The sequence below is a fragment of the Hetaerina americana genome, unplaced genomic scaffold (assembly GCF_022747635.1).
Source record: "Hetaerina americana unplaced genomic scaffold, ioHetAmer1.1.p SCAF_8, whole genome shotgun sequence".
NCBI lineage: Eukaryota > Metazoa > Arthropoda > Insecta > Odonata > Calopterygidae > Hetaerina > Hetaerina americana.
The window spans coordinates 23,439,820-23,459,820 of record NW_027287427.1 but is presented as its reverse complement, the minus strand read 5'-3'; the positions used below and the strand labels follow the sequence as shown (position 1 = coordinate 23,459,820).

General features: G+C 41.3%; 1 protein-coding gene across 1 annotated transcript in view; it reads right to left on the bottom strand.

The window, feature by feature from the left end:
• LOC139697963 (ankyrin repeat and SAM domain-containing protein 1A-like) overlaps positions 1-20,001 on the bottom strand; it is a 249,524-nt gene that overhangs the window by 165,674 nt on the left and 63,849 nt on the right. Inside the window, exons 2-3 of the mRNA XM_071596819.1 lie at positions 11,398-11,478; positions 8,775-8,931 (exon numbers count right to left, since the gene is read on the bottom strand). Coding sequence (XP_071452920.1) covers positions 8,775-8,931; positions 11,398-11,478 — 238 coding nt within the window. The remainder of the gene's footprint in view (positions 1-8,774; positions 8,932-11,397; positions 11,479-20,001) is intronic.

The following is a 20,001-nucleotide window of genomic DNA, read 5'->3' as shown; positions in this document are numbered from 1 at the left end:
GGAAATGATTGACAAAATGCTTGCAACAGACAATGAAACTCATGAATCACTGAGAAGACTTTAAAAGGTTAAGAGCATAATTTTAATCAATGAAGTTCGTGAATTCATTATCAATACTAATTCAGCAATTATTAAATTTTCAAATATCGCCAGGGATATTTCTCACTCTCCTTCAGTTCTAGCATTACTGAAAAATATATCAATCCAAAATTAAATAATTCATGAGTGATTCAGGTATAGATCAATGGCACAGGGGCACCGAAAGGAGTCCAGAGTTAATTATACCAAGTAGGACTCGCTACTTAGCAGACATCGATTGAGAAAGTTTCATCTGTGAGAAGCGAAACGTGGACCACGTCGATCACTGGAGAAGATAAAATGACCACGATTCACGACAATGATACTCTGCCGATTGTATGAACATTTGGGATATCCCTATAAATTAATACTCGACGTGGTGGCATTCCCCACTCGTCATAATCTCCGTTTGTCCGACATTCCTATACCCTTAATCATTGCTCCTCAAACCTCTTCCTCCTCAAGCGATAATTCTGCGTAAAATATGAGATAGTGACAAATCAAAAGCAAGGCCTGGGTTCCCAAAAAGAGAAATTTTCTTGGAAATCAGAAGAGCTACGAGCGTATTTCTTCCTTGGAATGACTACCTTCTCTCATTAAAACTTTCGGACCACTGGATCTAAAAACATGATTCTGTAAACATTTACAAAAATTCAAAGAGGAGCAAAATCGGCATTTAGCATTACCATTGAACAAGAGATACTGTGAGACGCGTGGGGGTTGCTGAAGGTTGATACAGAAGAGGGAATGTTAGACAAGAGTAAGAAATGGAGTAGAAGAGTCCGCAATTCAGACAGTTTTTGGGGAATGAGAACGCACCAGGGAAAACGGTCATGGACAAAAGGTATTTACGTTTTAAGACGGCTTGTAAGTACATTATAGTGACTAAATTGTTTCAAGGGAATATCCAAAACCGACTCCAATCCTGAAGATTAGCCATTTAAACAAAATCAGTCGAGACTAAATTTTCTAAATAAATATTCTGCATAAACTCTTATTCTCTTACGTATAATATGATTTAATCCTATTTCCTTATCATCTCGTCTCCTATTTTTCAATTGGCTGAACTCTTTCGCAGATATCAACCTATTATAATACAGGCGGGGATCGATATTGTGCGGTGGCTATCGTACTGGCTTCCCACCCAGAGGGCCCGGGTTCGAATCCCAGCGGCGTCAAATATTTTTCAGTGGTATCTCGGTCCCTACTTGAGGTGCTTTGTGGAGGGTACTTCGAGTGAGTACGCCGTCCGTCGGCTGGGACGTCAACCTGCGGACCACTAGGCGCCTTTCGTAAAGAGCAGGCCAATGCCGACGCCGGGTTTCTCTCCACCCTTCATCCTTTCCTGTCCATCCCTAATGGCGCAAATGACCTTAGCTGTCGGTCGCATCCCCTCAATACTACTACTCTAATACAGGCGCTGATGCTTAAAATGAGAGGCCGACTGGAATGCCGTAAACTGTCGCCCAGCGGAATGGATCGACACGGGAACAACCCAGACAATTTTATGAGTCTCCTGCATGGTATGCTAACCTTAAATGCCCATTCCCCTACTGAATGAAGTACGAGTATACCTTACCAAAGAAACCCAAGCGAAAGAAACTGGATCGACCGTGAGCCTTCGACCACAGAGAACAAAGGAATGGCCGCTCCGTTACCCGCCAAACCAGCATTTTTATTCGCACTGATAAATATATGCGATACCAGCTTTTTGAAGAATCATCCCGAGGTATTATCTAGAATTTTCTGGCCTGTTTGACACCGTTATTAATAAATTGCTTCCGTATATTAATTATATGTTTTAAGAAACCTTCAATTCCTGAGTAATGAACTTCAGTTGTCCTCCGTGCTTCAGGTTGCTCTCTTGCTTTTATCTCCGTATCCTGTAAAGTGAATTCACTCATCATTTTCTACGAACATTATTCTTCTCTTAACAATCTCATTCACTACAATTACTATACGAGTGTCAACTGGAAGCCGTTCAAAACATAATTTTCCTATTTAAATTGACGCAAGACATCTCTTTATCTCACATAATTTGCACACGGCGCAATGCGACGATACGTAAATATAAATTTTTAATTAAATTTAGATGGTCACAGACTGCGCCTAAATACATATCGTTGCCCATCCTAACAGAAAAAAAGCCTAGTACGCCACAGTACACCCTTCTTGCATTTCCCATTAATTCGACCTCGCCCAACTGTATCCAACATGCACATTCTTTTCCTATACCCTCCCTATTGCTTCCTTAAGTTTCTCCCTTCTTTCACATTTCATCACTCGAAAAAATGCTTTGAATCTATCTTTTCTGCCTCCTCTGGATTTCTCCGAACAATATCCTCTCCGCCCTGATCACGCCTGGCGCTTCCTCGTTTATTCAATCTTCTGTCAATTTCACCTTTACCATCCTTCTCCACACACGCATTTCAAAAGCATCCAATCTATGTTTATCAACTTGTTTAACGACCATGTTTCCGCGTCGTAAAAATCCACGTTCCATATCAGAGTTTTCATGAGCCGTTTCCTAACAACCTTACTCAAAAGCCACTATGATTAATTTCCTACTCGTGATCTCATGTGATTCCAATTTTCTTTTTATCTCTCAATCAAGTATGCTCAATCTTTGTACACTGATTTTCTCTTCTCATTACCTGATTAAACTTTTATCTTTCCATACAGCATATCAATTTCACCATTACTTTGTTCAGTCTCCATATCCCCCCACTGCGTCTCCTTAAGCCATATTTGTTTCAAGCCTCAGTTTATTTTTCGTATTTCAGTACTCCCTAGAGACTAATTCTCTATTGCACCACAGAATACGACATTATTATTCAAAACTGTGCAATAAAATAAATCAAAATGGCACACGTCAAATTATCTCTAATTTGCGATTTAGAACTCCGCCTATGACATAGATTTCAAACATTCAAAATAGCCCCCTTGCTCTCTTTGGTATGAGTTTATGACTGGAGTTAAATAACCAATTCTACAGTTTCGGTGCACCTTTAGAAAAAGAGAATATATTCCAGAATGACCTTCCGCTTCTTCCCTCATTTTCCCTTCTCGTTTAACTACACGTAAATTCCAAAATACGGTAATGGCTTTCCGACACGCGAATACAGCCCGGGCCGACGACTTACGTATACGACCTATTATGTACGATGAAGCATGACGAAGCTATTCCAATAGATATCCTTAGAAAATTATGCATAAAAGAAGAATGACAAGAGGGTGGGTAAGTGCCGTGTGAAACTTTTGAGATACATTCAAGAGGAGGTGATATCAGCTTATCAGCCTTCTGGTGGACGTGCACAATTTTATGAAGATTGCAGAGTGAAACGACTTCAATGTCAACAGCGCCTCTACTTACCACTCCCCGAAAAAATAATAACGCCGAAATCAAAACTCAAGCCGGAAAACGTCATTCCCTACCCGGCTGAGGTCGAAAGGAGGCAACGCTGTTCGCGTGTCAACGAATTCCAGCCTTTAGAGTAGGCATTCCATTCCTCCAGCACACTCCAACGCCGAGGAAAAACACGCCCGATTTCGAAAGGGAAAGAGTGAGAAAACGCGAGAAGACGAAAAAAATACAAAGGCACTCCACTCGCCTTTGCCAACGCTCTTTGCTTCCAGAATGTTCTCACTTCTACCTTCCCCTCTGCCCCCCCCACACACACACACACAATCCACCCGCTCCAATCCCACTTCTCCTAGCCCTTGAACGAAAAAAAAAACATCGCCCACTCCCAGTGCAACCCCCTTTCGCACAAACCTCCTCTCATCCCGTCACCGCTACCGTTCCTTATGTACACACAGACGCATGCATATTCCCACTTTTTCAAATATTTTGACTCGCAACTGCCGACGCAGGGATCCTTCACTCCCCCATCCCCTCCTCTCCGCGAAATTTCACCCGCACGCCCCCTCCTCTCCCTCCCTATCCCCACACTCCCGCCCACACATCCTAGCTTCACCCGTTGGGTGGTCAAGGGAAAGTTTTAAAACGAAAAGAAAAAAAAATATATTCCCGGCAGAGAGGGGACTGGAGGAGGACAAAGAATATTTGACCAGACAATTATGAATCATTTGGTGGTGGTGCTGCTGCTGCCATACGGAAAGCGAGAGGGGGGTGGCAGGCAAAGGGGGGGGGGGATAGACGGGTCCGTGGGGTCGGTGAGTGGGTGGGAATGGTGGCGGGTGGGAGAGGCCGAGAGCGGACCAAGGATCCGAGATTATCTCTATGCGCCAGGGACTATATCTCCGCGCGGATAAGAACACTCCTGGTAATCAGCCGCGATAGAATCGCTTCGATTCGCCAATCAAGATCTGAGCTGCACACGTTATTCTCAGTCCGTGGTTGATGTGGGTTCCTGTACAACATGATTACATGCTGAAGAGCCTCAAAGCTCAAAACATTTCCTTGGAGAGCGATTTTACGATAATGAAATGGCTTTGTTCGTATAAGTACTTTAATGTAACCTCTTAATTCATGAAGAGAACAGACGAGAGTTAGACTTTAATAAGGGTAGAGGGCACCTGAGTTTTATTAATGATAAGGAACGAACCACGGCACCAAAGTATATTGATAGATTCAACCACCGTCATGAATATGAGAGATAGATAGACAAGCATGCACTGGTTCATCTCTCGTACGACACGCAATAATAACAAAATCGAACACAAGAGCGCAAAAAAAATTAACTTGAGTACTGTAATTGGATTAAAAAAAAATATATATATATATATATATATATATTTATTTATTTATTTATATACATATATTTATTCATAAACTAATATTTCCGGATGTATGACTGGGGACCTAACACCTGCAACTACACGCCTTTACGGCAGCTTGAGGGTATTTTGTAGACGTATCCTACACATAGAATGGAGGAAGGAGACTGTTGTTGGAAGATATTCGTAGAAGGAAGGATAAGTGGATTCAAAAGATACTTAAGAGTCAATGGGATGCTGAAGACGGTAGCAGGGAAGAGAATGCTGGGAAAACAAGGTAGGGGGAGGAAAAGAGCAGTAATCATTTTGAATTAAATTAAGGGATGCATTAAGTATGCAGGGCTGAAGAATGGGTTATTGAAACATACAGTATGGGCTTTAAAAAAATATTATCATGTCAGTGAGGGGTTGGTGATATAACGAAAAACCTACCCGAGCAAGGTGGACTTCCGCTAACAATTAATGTATTTCCTGGCACAAACCATTGTTAAAGTGTCATACCAGAGGACAATTGTATCACAAAAATTAATTTTTCTCGCAGATGTTCTGATTAATCGCACGCGTATACCTATTAGTTTATCACACAAAGTGGTTCCAAAACAGTTGACAAATGGTAAACTAAACTGCATAAAGCATTCAGGAACGTCATATTTCACCTTAATTATTTAGATCTAACATATGCCCCAAATAAATATATTTTTTCGCGTGTACCAATCATCCAAAACATGAGGTCTTAGATGTAAACTTTGGAAATACACATAGAATACATTGCGGGCATATTGTAGACGTCCCTCACAGAGAAGTATATGAGATACTGCATGTACCTTTTAAATTTCACAACCATTGTCTAATAAAAGATTATTTCAGAACTCTTCTGGACATAATTTCTCCTCGGTTTCCATTCGTACATCCACGAACGGATATGTTCTCTCTTCATCAACCTTTACAGCCAACTCTTATTCATGACCTTGCAAAGATTCAATTTTATTCTACTTTACAACGTTTGTGTAAAAAGTATTGAAAACAATTTTTCCCTGGCGTAACTCGACGTCGCAACGCGCTCGCACTGTGCAGGATCGATGGCGGGGAGTCTGATCTTCAACACAATCCAAGCGCCAATCGCCTGCGCGTGTTCGTTCAGGCTTAATCGTGTTTTTAGTGGACCCCGTCGAGTTACTCGGTGCAAGCGAAAATTGCAGAGAACGGCTAAACAGCGGTAGGGTTTCAATTATTGTGTTAGACCAGGGAAATCGGGTACAGAGATGTGAGGTACTATGAGGAACTTTGTCGAAGGCTATCTTAAAATCTAGAAAAATCGCGTCCACGGGAACATTGTTCTCTCCCGAAATAAGTACATCATGAACAAAAGGCGCAAGTTGTGTCTCGCAGGATCTAACTTTCCGGAAACCGTGCTGATTTTTCATTAATAACTCCTGATTATCGAAGCGTCTCACGGTCGAACTAACAACTGTATGTTCCATAGAAACTGCGGGAGATGCCGCAACAGTAACTTTCAACGGAGTCATCCACTAATGTGCATTTCAATGCAACAATTTCAGAGTGTAAAAATCAAATTGTGTTATTGAAATGCACATTAGCGGATGACTCCGTTAAAAGTTACTGTTGCGGCATCTCCCGCAGTTTCTTTGGAAATTTGTCAAGGTATAAACAGAATAATTGTTTAAAGTTGGCTTTAACCTCGTGGACAGTGGCGCGTCGCGCATGACTACGAATGCCTGTGACATTGTATGTAGGGTATTTCGTCACAACATCTTGTTCCTTTAAAAGCCTCAAATTTCAGAGTTTAAGAGGACGCCTCGATAGCTTACCTGGCTAAACCACTCGACCGGATATTGAGGGATCTGGGTTCGAATCAAAGTCAAGGTGAATGATTTTTACACTCTGAAATTGTTGCATTGGAACTATATGTTCCATAACCTAGCACGAAATGGATGTGAGGGAAATAGGTCTGTGATTGCTCGGTTCCTTCTTGTCTCCGTTTTTAAATATTGGTGTTATGTTAGCCGTTTTCGGATCTCTGGGAACCTTGTGATCCACCAGCGGCTTCTTAAATATTAATTCTGGATACGGCGGAATTTCCGAAGCAAGATACTTAAATATAAAAGCGGGTATTTCATTGGCCCCGGAGGATTTATTAGGCTTAATATTTTTCAGCAAACATTCTACTCCATTATATGATATTTCAATTTTAGGCATCGGTTGACGGATTGGTAAGCTATCGGGGGTATTCTTGTGAGATATTGGTGAAGACGCTTTGAAAGACGAAATTTAATAAGTTAGCATTTTCCAAACTTCTGGTTACTCTTACGCCTTTATAATTTTTGAGTGAATTAACAATAGACCTATTTTCCAGAACTTCATTGACGTATGACCAAAATACTTGCGGATCCTCTTTCATATTTTCCGCCAACCATTTCCTTTTGAAGTCGCTTAACGCTTTCCGAAATTCCTTCTTGGCATTCGCCCTGGATATCTTGTAATTATAAGCGATTTCATTCTTTTGGTCGCTAGAGATATCATCCATAATATTTTTTCATATCGGCATGGCATAGCCTTTGGCGTCGCAATGCCTTTCTAACATCCGCGTTTTACCCTCCAGTTTCCGAGTTAACTTACATAAATTTACTGGCAATAAATTTGTTGACTCCTGAGCGCGTGATCTCAAGGAAGTGATTTCACGTATTCTCAGCATTTCGGTGATAACCATCTTTCTCAATACTTCCAAACGTATTCTGCAGCAATAACTTTAGGTCATTATAGTCTCCTTCTTTAAACAAGTAAATTTTCCTTTTAGGCTTCTCATTTCGCACCCCATATAGCGAAAACTTAGCATTTACTGCCCTGTGGTCACTAATTCCTTTTAGAGTTTCTATAGTTAAGACTTTTCCGGGAATATTCGTTGCTAATAAATCAAGAATATTATCGCCCCTAAATGGAGATAAGACAATTTGATTCAATGAGTTCAACCTGAAAGAATTTAATAGAGATTCGCAGATATCTTTGTCTTTACCTCCCGTTTTAAAATTATGTGCTCCAGTCAATAGATGGGACATTAAAATCTCCACCGATTGTAACGTCGCGATCATTGTGTTGGGATAAGAAACCTTTGATTTTCTGATCTAATTCCAGTGTTGTATTCTCTCTGTCGACTGGCAGTCTGTAAAATGCGCACAAATAATTTTTTTTGGATTGAGGACTTTTAATTGAGCACCAAACGTTTTCCAAACCATTACCCGGAATTACTTCAACATTGCTGACGCAAGAATTTTGAACTGCAATAAAGACACCATCCACGATTCTATTTGTTCTGTCATTCCGGTAAATAGAAAATGTTTTTGGGAAATTTTCACCGTCGGCAATATCATTGGATAAACAGCTTTCAGTCCCAATAATTATATCTGTGCCTGTACTTTGAACATGGTGATGATATTCTGCGAATTTGTTTTTAAACTTCGGTCATTTAGAACCAATACAGATGTTTCCTTGACAATAAGGATATTTAACGAGGATCGTCTTCTTATTAATATTAAATCTCTTATAAAATTTTCCGTCCGATGCTATTTGATTCGTATTAAATCAGCTAATACTAGCACTGAATCTAAATTCATTTAAAGCTAAATAATTTGGTATGGCAGACTTTAGAGACCCACTTTTTGACCTACACATCGACCGACACTTTTTTCTATAAAAAGCCCTACAGTGGTCAAATAGCCTAACCGCTACACACCTGGCGGCTTCAGACGTGTAGTGAACACCAGAACGATTAAGAGGTTCCTACACGATTAAACATTCAATTGTCATAATCGTTCTCTTCATTAAAGTAGTCTTGGACACATCAATTCCATATTTAACTTAATGAGAACACGACCTCGGCCGAGGACAGTGTCCAGGCATACTCATATTTATCCAATGGAATCGACATTAACGACACTTACCTTGAGGTTGACATTGGGCACGGATGGTCCGTGGCAGAGGAGGAGACGCACGATGTCCTCGTTGCCCGTCCACGCGGCCAAGTGCAACGGGGTGCTGCCTTTGCCATCCGCGATGTTGGTGGACGCTTCGTGGCCCAGGAGGAGTTGGACCACCTCCCTGGGAATGGAAAAGGAGTTTTTAGCGCCGAAGAGTGAGTTTAGAAAATTGATTGGAGGGGTTGTCAACACCATGATGTTAAACTAATATGGCAATAGGACATCTGCAACGAGAAAATACCTCGCAAGGCGCCGCAAGGGCGTGAAGCAGAGGTTGGACGGCATCAGCCATACATCACAACGATTAGTTTATAGTACATTAAAATACATATTAGTAAATACACAGAAACATTCGCACAAATACATGCATGTTTAAATGGGAATGCCTATGAGATTGGGATAAAAGTAGGTGGGAAATGCATACGAGTAAAATCAGTTAAAAGTACTGATGATCTGGCTTTAGTTAGCCAGTCAGTCAATGGGTTGAAAGCATTGCTAAGCGCTTCAGAAAATTACTGTGACAGGTGGGATAAGAATATGGAATAAGAAGATGGGATTAGATAAGATATAGAAACAAAACAAAGGTTTGAGGTTTTGGAGGGAGCGGAAGGCTAAGTTGGCAATAAAATAGAAGGTAAAATCTAGAGGTAGAAAGGTAGAAAAGTTTATGGGGACCGGGATGGCGCGGTGGCTATGTACTGGCTTCCCATGCATAGGGCCCGGGTTTGAATCCTGGAGGCGGTATACCTTTATTCAGTACCCTAGTACCTACTTGAGACGCTTTGTGGAGTGCAATTTATGTGAGTACGCCGTCCGTCGGATGGGAAGTTAAACTGTGAATCCCTTAGGGCCTTTCGATAAGAGTAGGCTAAAGCCCGCGTCAGGTTTCTCTCCACCCTTCCTCCTCTCTTTAGTGGCATCGCGAAGGAAGGGAAAATTTTTCTCGGTCAGTCTCCTTCACAAACGACTTTTTTAATTAAATGAAAATTTGAAAAAAATGACGTCGACTGTCGGTGGCCCCCCCAAAAGTTACTACTACTCCTAGAATAGTTACTTATTCTGGTGGTTTTTGGACTAAAATGGTCATAAAAGTAAGGACATATGAAGATTTCGATTAGGCAAAGAAACTTCTACAAGGAAGAGGGAATTGGTGACAGGAATGTAGGGTAAGAATGTTAAGACTTTAACGATGAAGACTAAAGGAAGTTGAGAGCCGTTAAAACTTGAAATGGGGAGTGGTTTTGTATCAAACGAAGTATTTGCAGCATGATGAACTTCGTAGATTGGTGCCTTTTTAAATGTGTGTGTGTGTGTGGAGGATGGGAAAGGTCAAATGGACAAAAAGGACAACAAACAAGGAAGCGCTAGGCATGGTCGGAGTGACGAGGAAATTGTTGGGAGAAATCCATAGGAGCCAGGAAAGGCGAATTCAGAGCATTTTGCTTGGCGATTAGATGCTGGGAACTGTGAAAGAGGGGAGAAACTTAGGCAAGTAAGGAAGGTGCACGAAAAGGATATGTGCGACAGAATTGATGAAGGGTATATTGCAGGGCCGGTTGCCAGGTTTTATTTCGTTAGGACGGGCAAGGAAATGTATCTATGTACAGACTGTATCGATCTAAATATAACTAAACGGTACAATACCAATTAAAATAATTGATAGGAAATAATTTTTATTTCATATAATGCCAAGCAAAAATTTGACCACAAGCCAGCTGAAAAATGAATGTGACACCTTCATAACATGACATGCAAACTATCAGAAAAAAGGAGATTCACTGCAAAGAATTTATTCGAGCAAATACCAGTCAAATAACGCCTACGTGCAGTTTATTTGAAAAATAACGAAGGTAAAAGCAAATACTAATGCTCACCAATTCACCCGCCCGTAATTTACAGAAACAGGAGTAACGGAGACATGAACCTTTGCAAGCATGGTTTAACCCGTAGCTTAATGTGATCGTCTGAGAAACGATTGTACCTCGCTCTATACCTTAAAAAGGTACCTATCCTCAACATTCACGTATTGAGGATAAAGGGAACAGTTACTTCCCCATCCCCAGCGTGGATTTTTAGAAAACTCTCTCCCAAAATTCATCCCAGTTGGGCCAGGAGTGATGAGGTAAAAACCCGGATTAGAAATCCGGGTTTCTACCAACAACAGCCCAAAGCTCATCATCATCAGAGGAACGCACAGACGGGCTTCCTAATATCTGAGACTATTTATGAAACTCATTCATCGCTTCACAATAAGATTAACCGAATTTCTCGTAATAAGCAAAGGTGAGATTACCAGCACACAAGTTTCATATTATAAGCTATTTAGGTTAAAGTTTCATTCAATTTATACATAATATGTCTTATATTATTAAGTATTATCAGTTTATTGGCTTGAGGCAAAAGAGTAATTAGAAGCATAGGACAGAATAAAAAAATAAGCGGAGAATATTGATTATACACAAAACCTGAAAAGAGTTTTGTTAACTTACGGCAATTCAGTGACAACTGAACGGAACACAGCAAACAAAAGCCATATTTATACTCATCCTACAACTTTATTCTCGGAATTTCCAAAATTCGCACTTACCTATGGCCATTGAGAGCTGCATGGTGGAGAGCCGAGTAGCCGCTGCTGTCCTGAACATTGGCTCCCGGACCACGGCGGAGGCTGCAATGAAAACAGCAAAACGGCATTAATTCTCAATCACAGAAAATTTAGGATTGCTGCATTTACATTACTTGGTAGACAGTAATAAAGGACAAGGCATAAGTAAGAAAAACCAACACAGACAATCACCACATGTCGATGGAGCACTGTTGACCGTTGATAATGCTCATAGCGAGTTGCCGGCACGACATATCACTTGTAAACATTCACCAATCAACACCGGTCAATCAATTCCCTAGGGAGGTTGCCAGAGTCAATACAGCGAACGGGGAGAGAGGGCCTTCGGGAGTGGGTACTACTGCGAGTAGCAGCCCCTTCACAGAAATGAATAGAAGTTCAGCTCGCGGGCACAGCGATGAAGGAAACACGTCCGAGTGATATTGTTTAGAAGCCGAAAACATTACGATTTTAAAAGTGGCGGGAACAACACAACGCCGCGTACACCACGCAAAAGATTATTCCGACAGTCCTTTCGTTATTGATTTATTTTGACATGTTTGCTCATTGGAACGCGGGCAAGGACTGCTCTAGCAGTACCAGAAATTCACCTTCCTGGTTACAGGAATTATGGTTTGATTTATCATCGATTTCTCCTCGATGGTATGACAGCAAACATTTTGATAGAGGATTTTTACCATGTTTAAGAGAGAGAATATCAAAAACAAAATAGCTTAACTATCCTCAATCCCTAGACTTTGCTATCTGCACTTTTATTCCACTCGCATGATCTAAATGAAAAAGGGAGGAGCTCAGATCGAGAGTACACATCAAGATGAATGCGACTGAGTACCTCAAAGAGTCTCTCACAATAAGACTAAGACACTCAACTTACTTCAAAAATGGAAAGGAGGTGGAGACGGTTACACTTAAAGACAAACGGAACGATATCAAGGGGAAATTAACGTTTAAACTTAAATTAATAATTTTCAATAGCTCATATTTTCATCAGCTCACTTAAAATTCCTAATTTATCATTTTCAGACAATTTCTCCGACTTTATTCGAGAAAGGTCTGGGGCATAAGCGGGACAATATGCAAGGCTCTACAAATTGCGATTGAGGGCACATATATCTTAAAACTTTTCTACGCTTTAACATTAGCGTTTAAAGATCCATTAAAATCAGAGCTTATTGAATGATGTTTTCAAATAATTTAAGAATAATTGTTAGATAAGAAAAAATATCGTAACAATGAATCATTAAGAAATACAATGGCTTATTTCAATGAATAGTAAGTGCACCTGTATAAGTTTGTCGGCGGTCCCTAATGTGATAGGTTATGTCCATTTTTGTCCTCTCCTAAATAATGTGTGTGCTTCTGTGGTGGCTAGAAATGAACTAATTTTAAACGGGGTTTAGCGCTAACATAAGTATAAGTGTGTACGCAAGGGTCGATTCTTCTCAAGAGGATCACCTCCCAAATGATTTTCGAGGATTTCTTCATTCCTTTGCACCTTAGAAGCCCTTCATCTTCCTTAACCCTTGCCCATTTTTCCTGGTGTTTTCACCCCCTGCCAAAAACCTTTTTTGAGGGTCGCCGGTTATTTATGTAGATGTAAATGTGTAATTCACATATCAAAAAGTAAAAATAAAACTCAATTGGGTAATCATCCACTTTTAACGTCCATTGTTAACGGCATGTATGAGTAGTAATTAGATTCTAAGTGCTACGAAGACAGATGGTTATGCACCTCATAGTTAATTTTACAAAACCAAAATTAGCAAAATAGCTATGACCAAATGAAAATGAAGGCAGCAAGCTTTCCAGCTACCGGTCACTCCATTACCTCCTTCCTGGGCTTTCAACGATAGTTCACTTCCACAAATTACAGTCAGCATAGTTGTTACAGCAAGCAATATCGATTATCCATAAAAGATGTGCAATGGCATCTACATTTTTCATATTTAACATTTTCCCATGTTCCATATCACATAAACATGGAAAACCTAAGCATCTGGAGGAAGTTCAAATCCAGATTCGGAAACGAGACTTGTGCTGGGAGAATCAACAATAGAATTCCGCTAATGGGGTACCTTGCCGCCTTTCCATCTTAGCAAAATAATTACTACTAGCAGAAAGATGACAATCGCTTTATATTTTTCAAGCGTTTTATACACATCAAAAATCACATGAAATATTTAATGTTTTTAAAAGGGAAACAAAGAGCTTTCAACAAAGAATGGATTTATAAAGTCATGACCACGATCAAATGCAGGTTCAGAAGACTGTGGTCAGTGAGCTCTTTAAATCAGCCACGAAGGCAACGACCTACCTGCCCGCATCAAACAGACACACACACACAGCCTCCCGACAACGCAAGAGGAACTTATTTAGTGCGGATGACCAAATAAGGAAGACTCTCGATTCTCCAATAGTCTGAGTCACGACGACTGTAGAAGATGATCGAAGCAAGCAATCCTTCTTGCGCGGATCAAGGTGGAGAAAAGACGGAAACCGGTGGCCACACCTTAAATGGATCTCAATTCCAATGGCGGAGTTCTCGGCTTCATACGTTACTCCGACTAAGCGTTGAATGCGAGGCTTACAGTTGCCACAGAAATGTTTTCAAATCGCTTCAACCAGCCATGGGTAATTAAGGACCAAAATTTACCCTCTCTACCTAAAAAAAAGCGACCGCAAACGCAATATGAACGTCTTACAGGTAATTAAGGACCAAAATTTACCCTCTCTACCTAAAAAAAAGCGACCGCAAACGCAATATGAACGTCTTACATCGGAGAGGAGGGATGGCGGTGATTCAGGCATATTTGATGAACTTTTGGAAATAACTTTTATTATAGAGCAATAAAGGACATATGACTAACTGGTAATAGGAGCAGGTAATTAACGGGTATTAAGTGTCTGAATTGCATGTGTACCTGCCCTCTTTTAATGTTTTTTCTTGTCCAGGGGCGGCACAGGAACAGCTGCTAACAATGTATTACTTGTAATCTGAGTAGGTACGTCGCATGAATGGTGTTCGGTCAGCCCCTTTCCACGCGGTTTTTGGGTTGATCGCGGGGTGCCATGTGTGTGAGGAAAGAGAAGGAATACATGTAGAATGGCTGGTGACCTATCACCCCCTGGCACACGTCCTTGCGACGGCTTGCGGGGTATTATCTAGATGTATATGTACTGAGTTGCAAGCGTATTTCGACTAAAAGCAACGTGATACTTGAATGAACGAACGTTGAACCTCGGGGCATTTGATCAACCAATACTCCTATGGGGAGATGAAACGCACATATACAGAATTAGGAGAGTGAAAAAAGAATGCCATCAGTGGACGGTATTGCAAAACCGGGAGATTGTCCCACTCACTATTTGACAAAACAAATGTCACAATTTTAAGAGTTTGGACCTGGCATTAGCAGAATGAGAGTAATACAACATAATAAAAAGAAAACAAATTGAAAATTTCAGCGGACGAAGATCTCTGATTTCCGGTATAGGAGGCCTAGGAGAGACGACGTAACTTTTTTTATAACTGCCTAAATATAGTCAGAGATTTTTAGCTTATAAAACCGTAAAACAGTAGTCGACCCCAAGGTCGGTTTGGTTGGTTAAGGTAGAATTCGCCCAGTACTAAGCCCAACGGCGTATGAAATTCGCAAATCAGGGTATGGGGGGCCAGTTACTTTCCCAGTGCCCGGTTATAATTGCCCAGGAAGATCTGGTACCCGAAAAACAACTAGTTTGGGTGGAGCTGCAGGTGCCCACAGAGGCTTGCCCGGGAATCAAACCCGGGCCCTCCGGTCAGTAGTCCAACGCTCCACCCCTGGACTACCGCGAACCACTTTTAGCTTATATACGATGGAAAACAAATGAATAACAATATATGTAAGATGCACTCATTGGATCAGGTTAATATAATAGACGAATTTATCTATTCATCCACATCAACACAATACCCTGTATACCGCCGCAAAGACGTGTGTTTGGGGGGATAACCATCCATTAATGCACCACTATTTGTTTATACATGAATTTCAACATATATTTAAGTCTTTAAAGGTAAAAATTAAAAAAAAATAAATGTATAATCAAAAAACTCGAGCACATACATTCCTATCTAAATCATGAAATACTGGACTAAATCATTAGAAGTTTTGTCTTCAAGTTCGGCACTACATTTTGAGATACAGTTTTTTCCTGCATGTTTTTCTCTAGTGCGTCCTCCGATTTCAGTCATTAAATCATTTGATTTAATGATTGAAACACCCCTTACTCTAATAACATATTCCAAATTTCCGACAAAAAAATGCATTGAACAAAAACAATTCAATTACATCATTTTTTTCAATACAAATATTTACACTGTAGTTACCTATCTCCCGATAGATCTCGAGTCAGACATGATTCACGCTGATGATTTCAGCGTAAGTCATTATGAACATAATGATGAAACCCTTAGCAGCTAACTCGTTTGATGACCAGCACTAACTTTTTGCCAGTCGGAACTATATTGCAGCGTTTTTCCTCTCGCCGATCAGATCCCAATGCAGCGGAGTACGTATTTCATCTGTTTCCCAACTTACCCTAAATGAGTTTAAATTAATCAACCATCGTTCCTTTGCTACCCTTCATTCTCTTTGGGGTCGAAAGCTCAAACGAGGCCGGCCCATCCAAATCGCCAGCGTTCCTTTCAACTTTGAAAAGCACGCTACTTCCTTTCTGTCCCAATTCGGAACGTCGAAACAGTCTCTATATACATAAGCGCCCGCCGACGCGGCGGAGGGAACTTCCGAAAAGGGAAAACCTATCGCGTCGAGCGCATTCGGGGCCGCTCGGCCCACTGCACGCGAACAATCAGAGCCCACCCGAGAGGACCCTGGAGAGTCACTGCAGCACGACAGGCAACCTCGGCAACTTCCTCCCTCGATTAGTTCGGCACCGATCTGAGAACCGAGAGATGAGGAGGGAGGGGTTTCCGCGACCGCCCCAACCTCTTTCGAATTGAAGTACCCCACCCTTCTAACCTCTCCCTCCCACAAAACTACATCCCTCTCAATGGTGAGTGAGAAGAACTCCCCCCAATTAAAGGGCTAGCACAAGGGGAAAGGACGGAATCGAGGGCATCCCCATCTCATCCGGACACCACACACTACCAAACATTAACTAAATCACTTCTGTCCTCATCGGGAGCAATGGTAACGACGCAAAAGAATCACCTGCCACTTGATTCGGACGAGATGGTCCAGGTTACCCACCCAAAGCGGAAAGCTGCCTCTATGCTTTCATTTCATCCAAAGACAGATTCTTCCGCTCCGACTTCAATAAAATAGGTCCAGCAGCGATCCGAATGCAATTTCTTAAAATATAACCCTTGCACTCGCTTATTGGCAATTTTGTATTTACTTCAAGGGTGGTTGTTCGAAATATGTTTATAACAATCCAAAGCTTTCCAGCACTGCATTTATCAAATAATCCGTAAACGCAAATAGATAATCATGCCAAAAATCAATATAGCCAAACAACTTAAGAATATTATTAAAAATTTTCACCAGTCAATGTGATTTTTTTTTCTTTTCCGCACAGGAAAATTACGTAAACTCACGACAAAGGTTTGCAGGTTGAACTCAGAGCAGGAGGAGGACTGTCCCACAGAGACCTCGAGAGAATGGAATGAGTACGAATGGCCTACGTGGAGCCTTTACTCGGGTAAGCAACAAGAGGGAGGTGAAAAGTAACTAGGGAACAAGTGGGAAAAAGAAATCTTTCCTATGGAGTCGTGCGGGGGGGAATGGACAGAATCGAAGAGGGAGAGACCCTAATTGCATGTATCCATCCTTCCTGCAACCCAGCCCCTTCTCCGACCCTCAACTCTCGGCCCGGAAGGACCCTTCTCCCCGACGCCTCCTCAAAGGCGGAAGCCGCGGCGGGATCCACCGAGGATGGGGACGGAGAAATCCTTAATTGAGGGGGGTAGGGTGGGGGAAGGAAGAGCGGGAGGGAAACAGTAAAGTAGGGAGAGGAGGGGGACACATGACTTAAACAGGGTCTCCCCTCCCCATCCCTCCGTGGACGGAAGGAGGAGAAAGGTGGGGGCAGGAGGGTAGGGGGGGGTGAATTATAGAGTAGGGGAGAGGAGAAGACGCATTGACAACGAGGCTATTCAAAACTTGAGTCCCGGCTCAGCCAATTGGAAAAGATAGCCCAGTCAGGCCGCTTCCGACGAAGCGGCCGGACGAAAATTTGGGTGGGAGCTTAATACACTGGAAACACATCAAGTTTAATCACCACGTGAACTACTCGTTTAACTTCCGCATAAATAACCCTTCAGCAACGTTTCTACAGTGGCTGAGTCATGAACTCAACTGATTCCTTCAGCACTTTAAGAGGAAATTTTCCAAAATCACACTGGACATTTTTTTTCCGTTCTCCGCCGTACTCACATCTAAAAAGATTCCAATCTACGCTCAAATTATTGTCTCAATGGCCAGGTCTCACATCCACAATTCACTACGATCCATGTTAGTCTTTAACTTATCTCCTGTTCACATTTTTACACAGTGTACCCATCATCAACTCTCTTCTTCTTCTTGCAAATGCCTCTTTTGCTAACGCAAATATTCTCTTTCTGTACTCACTACTAGGCCCATTTTTATTAAAATACTGCCTGCATATGTTAATTTCTCCACCTGTTCTAGTTTATTTCTTCTCATGTTAATGTTTAACTTAGTCATACCACTTTTCAAGAAACTCATTAACTTTGTTTTATTTTGATTAATCCTCATCCCATACCTCTCGATTTTTTCCTCTTTAGCATCCAATAACAACTACAGTCCCTTGGCCCTCTAACGGAGTATTGCTTGGTCAACTGGAAACCTGACTGACTAAATAACCTCGTCGCCCACTTTTATTCCCAGTATTCCCTTCCCATACTACCCTTAACATTGACCCAGCATATATGGCTTGCCCAGCATCCTACCTCGCAACCCAGTAAGTATCAATACTCCTCCATCCATCCAGTTCGTTCCATTCATCCCCAAAATTTGCAATCTACGATTATCACCTTTCCTCCAATACCAAGTTCCTGAACAACACAACATGAGGCTCCATACCAAAAGCCTATACCTATCCTTATATTACGTCCTTACTCAGAATGCCTTTCGCCAGCTCTCTCCTCTTCGCAAGCGTCAGCTCAAGTCTTATCTCACTTCGTCTCCTTCATTCCATTTTGTAAAATATTTAACGTAAATGGGCAGGAAGGGAAAAAACTAGAAGTACAAGGCTTCAAGAATTCAACAAGAAGCAGGAAAAGTAGATAGCATTTAAATTTGGTATGGAATATTGGAGACTGCGGTATAGGGGAGAACGCATGGCAAGCGAGGAAGGGGTGGGGATAGAATAGGCATGTTGGACGGAATGAAGGGAGGAAGTAAGCGTGCGGAATTTAAGAGGGATTTGTTGAAGTGTTGGATGCCAGGTAGTGTCTTGTTAGACAAAACTATAAATGGTGCAATAAGTATAAAAGTGCAATTGAGGAGAACAAAAAAGAATGGTGCATTCTGGTGAACCATTTTATTTCATCCCCATCCCAATCACCCTAAATTGGGTGAAAACTTGGGACGGATGTTCAGTCCAAGGAATTTTGATACTAATTACGATGGCGAATCACTGATACCAACCATTGGAACGAAATTAGTTCGGATGAAGATCCCTATACAGTATGATTACAAATTGAAGGGTAAGAAGTTTTAAACAAAATAAAACGCTTAACTTAGAGGCACATAAACACAAATGGATTAGATCCTGATAAATCAAAAAATACAGAGCGAAACCTAAAATATTATTCTGAGCGCAATCTGATATAATTACAGGATGAGGGATTTTAGGTGAGAAAAATAATTGCTATATTTAGCGTTAAAAAGAAATACAGAGCGCAGGGTATGCTTGAAGTCAACACGAAACAAATATGACCAATGTGGCAAGATTCCGAAGAGGACGATTAACAATACGTGCCTGAAATTTCAACATAAAACAGTCAGCCAAAGAATGGCATCACATTTATGATTGTGGCATTGACAAATATTCAACTAAATGTGCTTAATTCACCAAAACCCGCCTGAGAGTTGGGAACATTTTCGGCAAGGATGATTATTTAGAGAAAAATCTGTATAAACTTTATAAATGAAGATATCAGAAAAATCGCAGGAAACTCCGATCCTCGCATTTCAACACAATATCATACTTCGGTCTCAATTAAACAAATATTTCTTCATTTTCATAGCATCATACAACTCATTGGATTCATTTGCAGTTCGTTCTATAGTTTGAGAAGAAAACAAAATTTCCCAAAAGACGGCCTACGTTCGATTTCTTATGTAACGAACTGCTATTTTTTCAACACACAAATTTCCATGTAAGTAATACTCAACGGCAGCATGGTTATCGCGAAAAGAACGAATCATTCACGAAAGAATCGGAACCCATTGGCAACGCCGCTCGTGGAAGGGGAGGGGGGAGTGGAAGTGGAATGAGGTCCAGGCACGTGCCGAGGGGGGTCGCGTGAATGGGCGG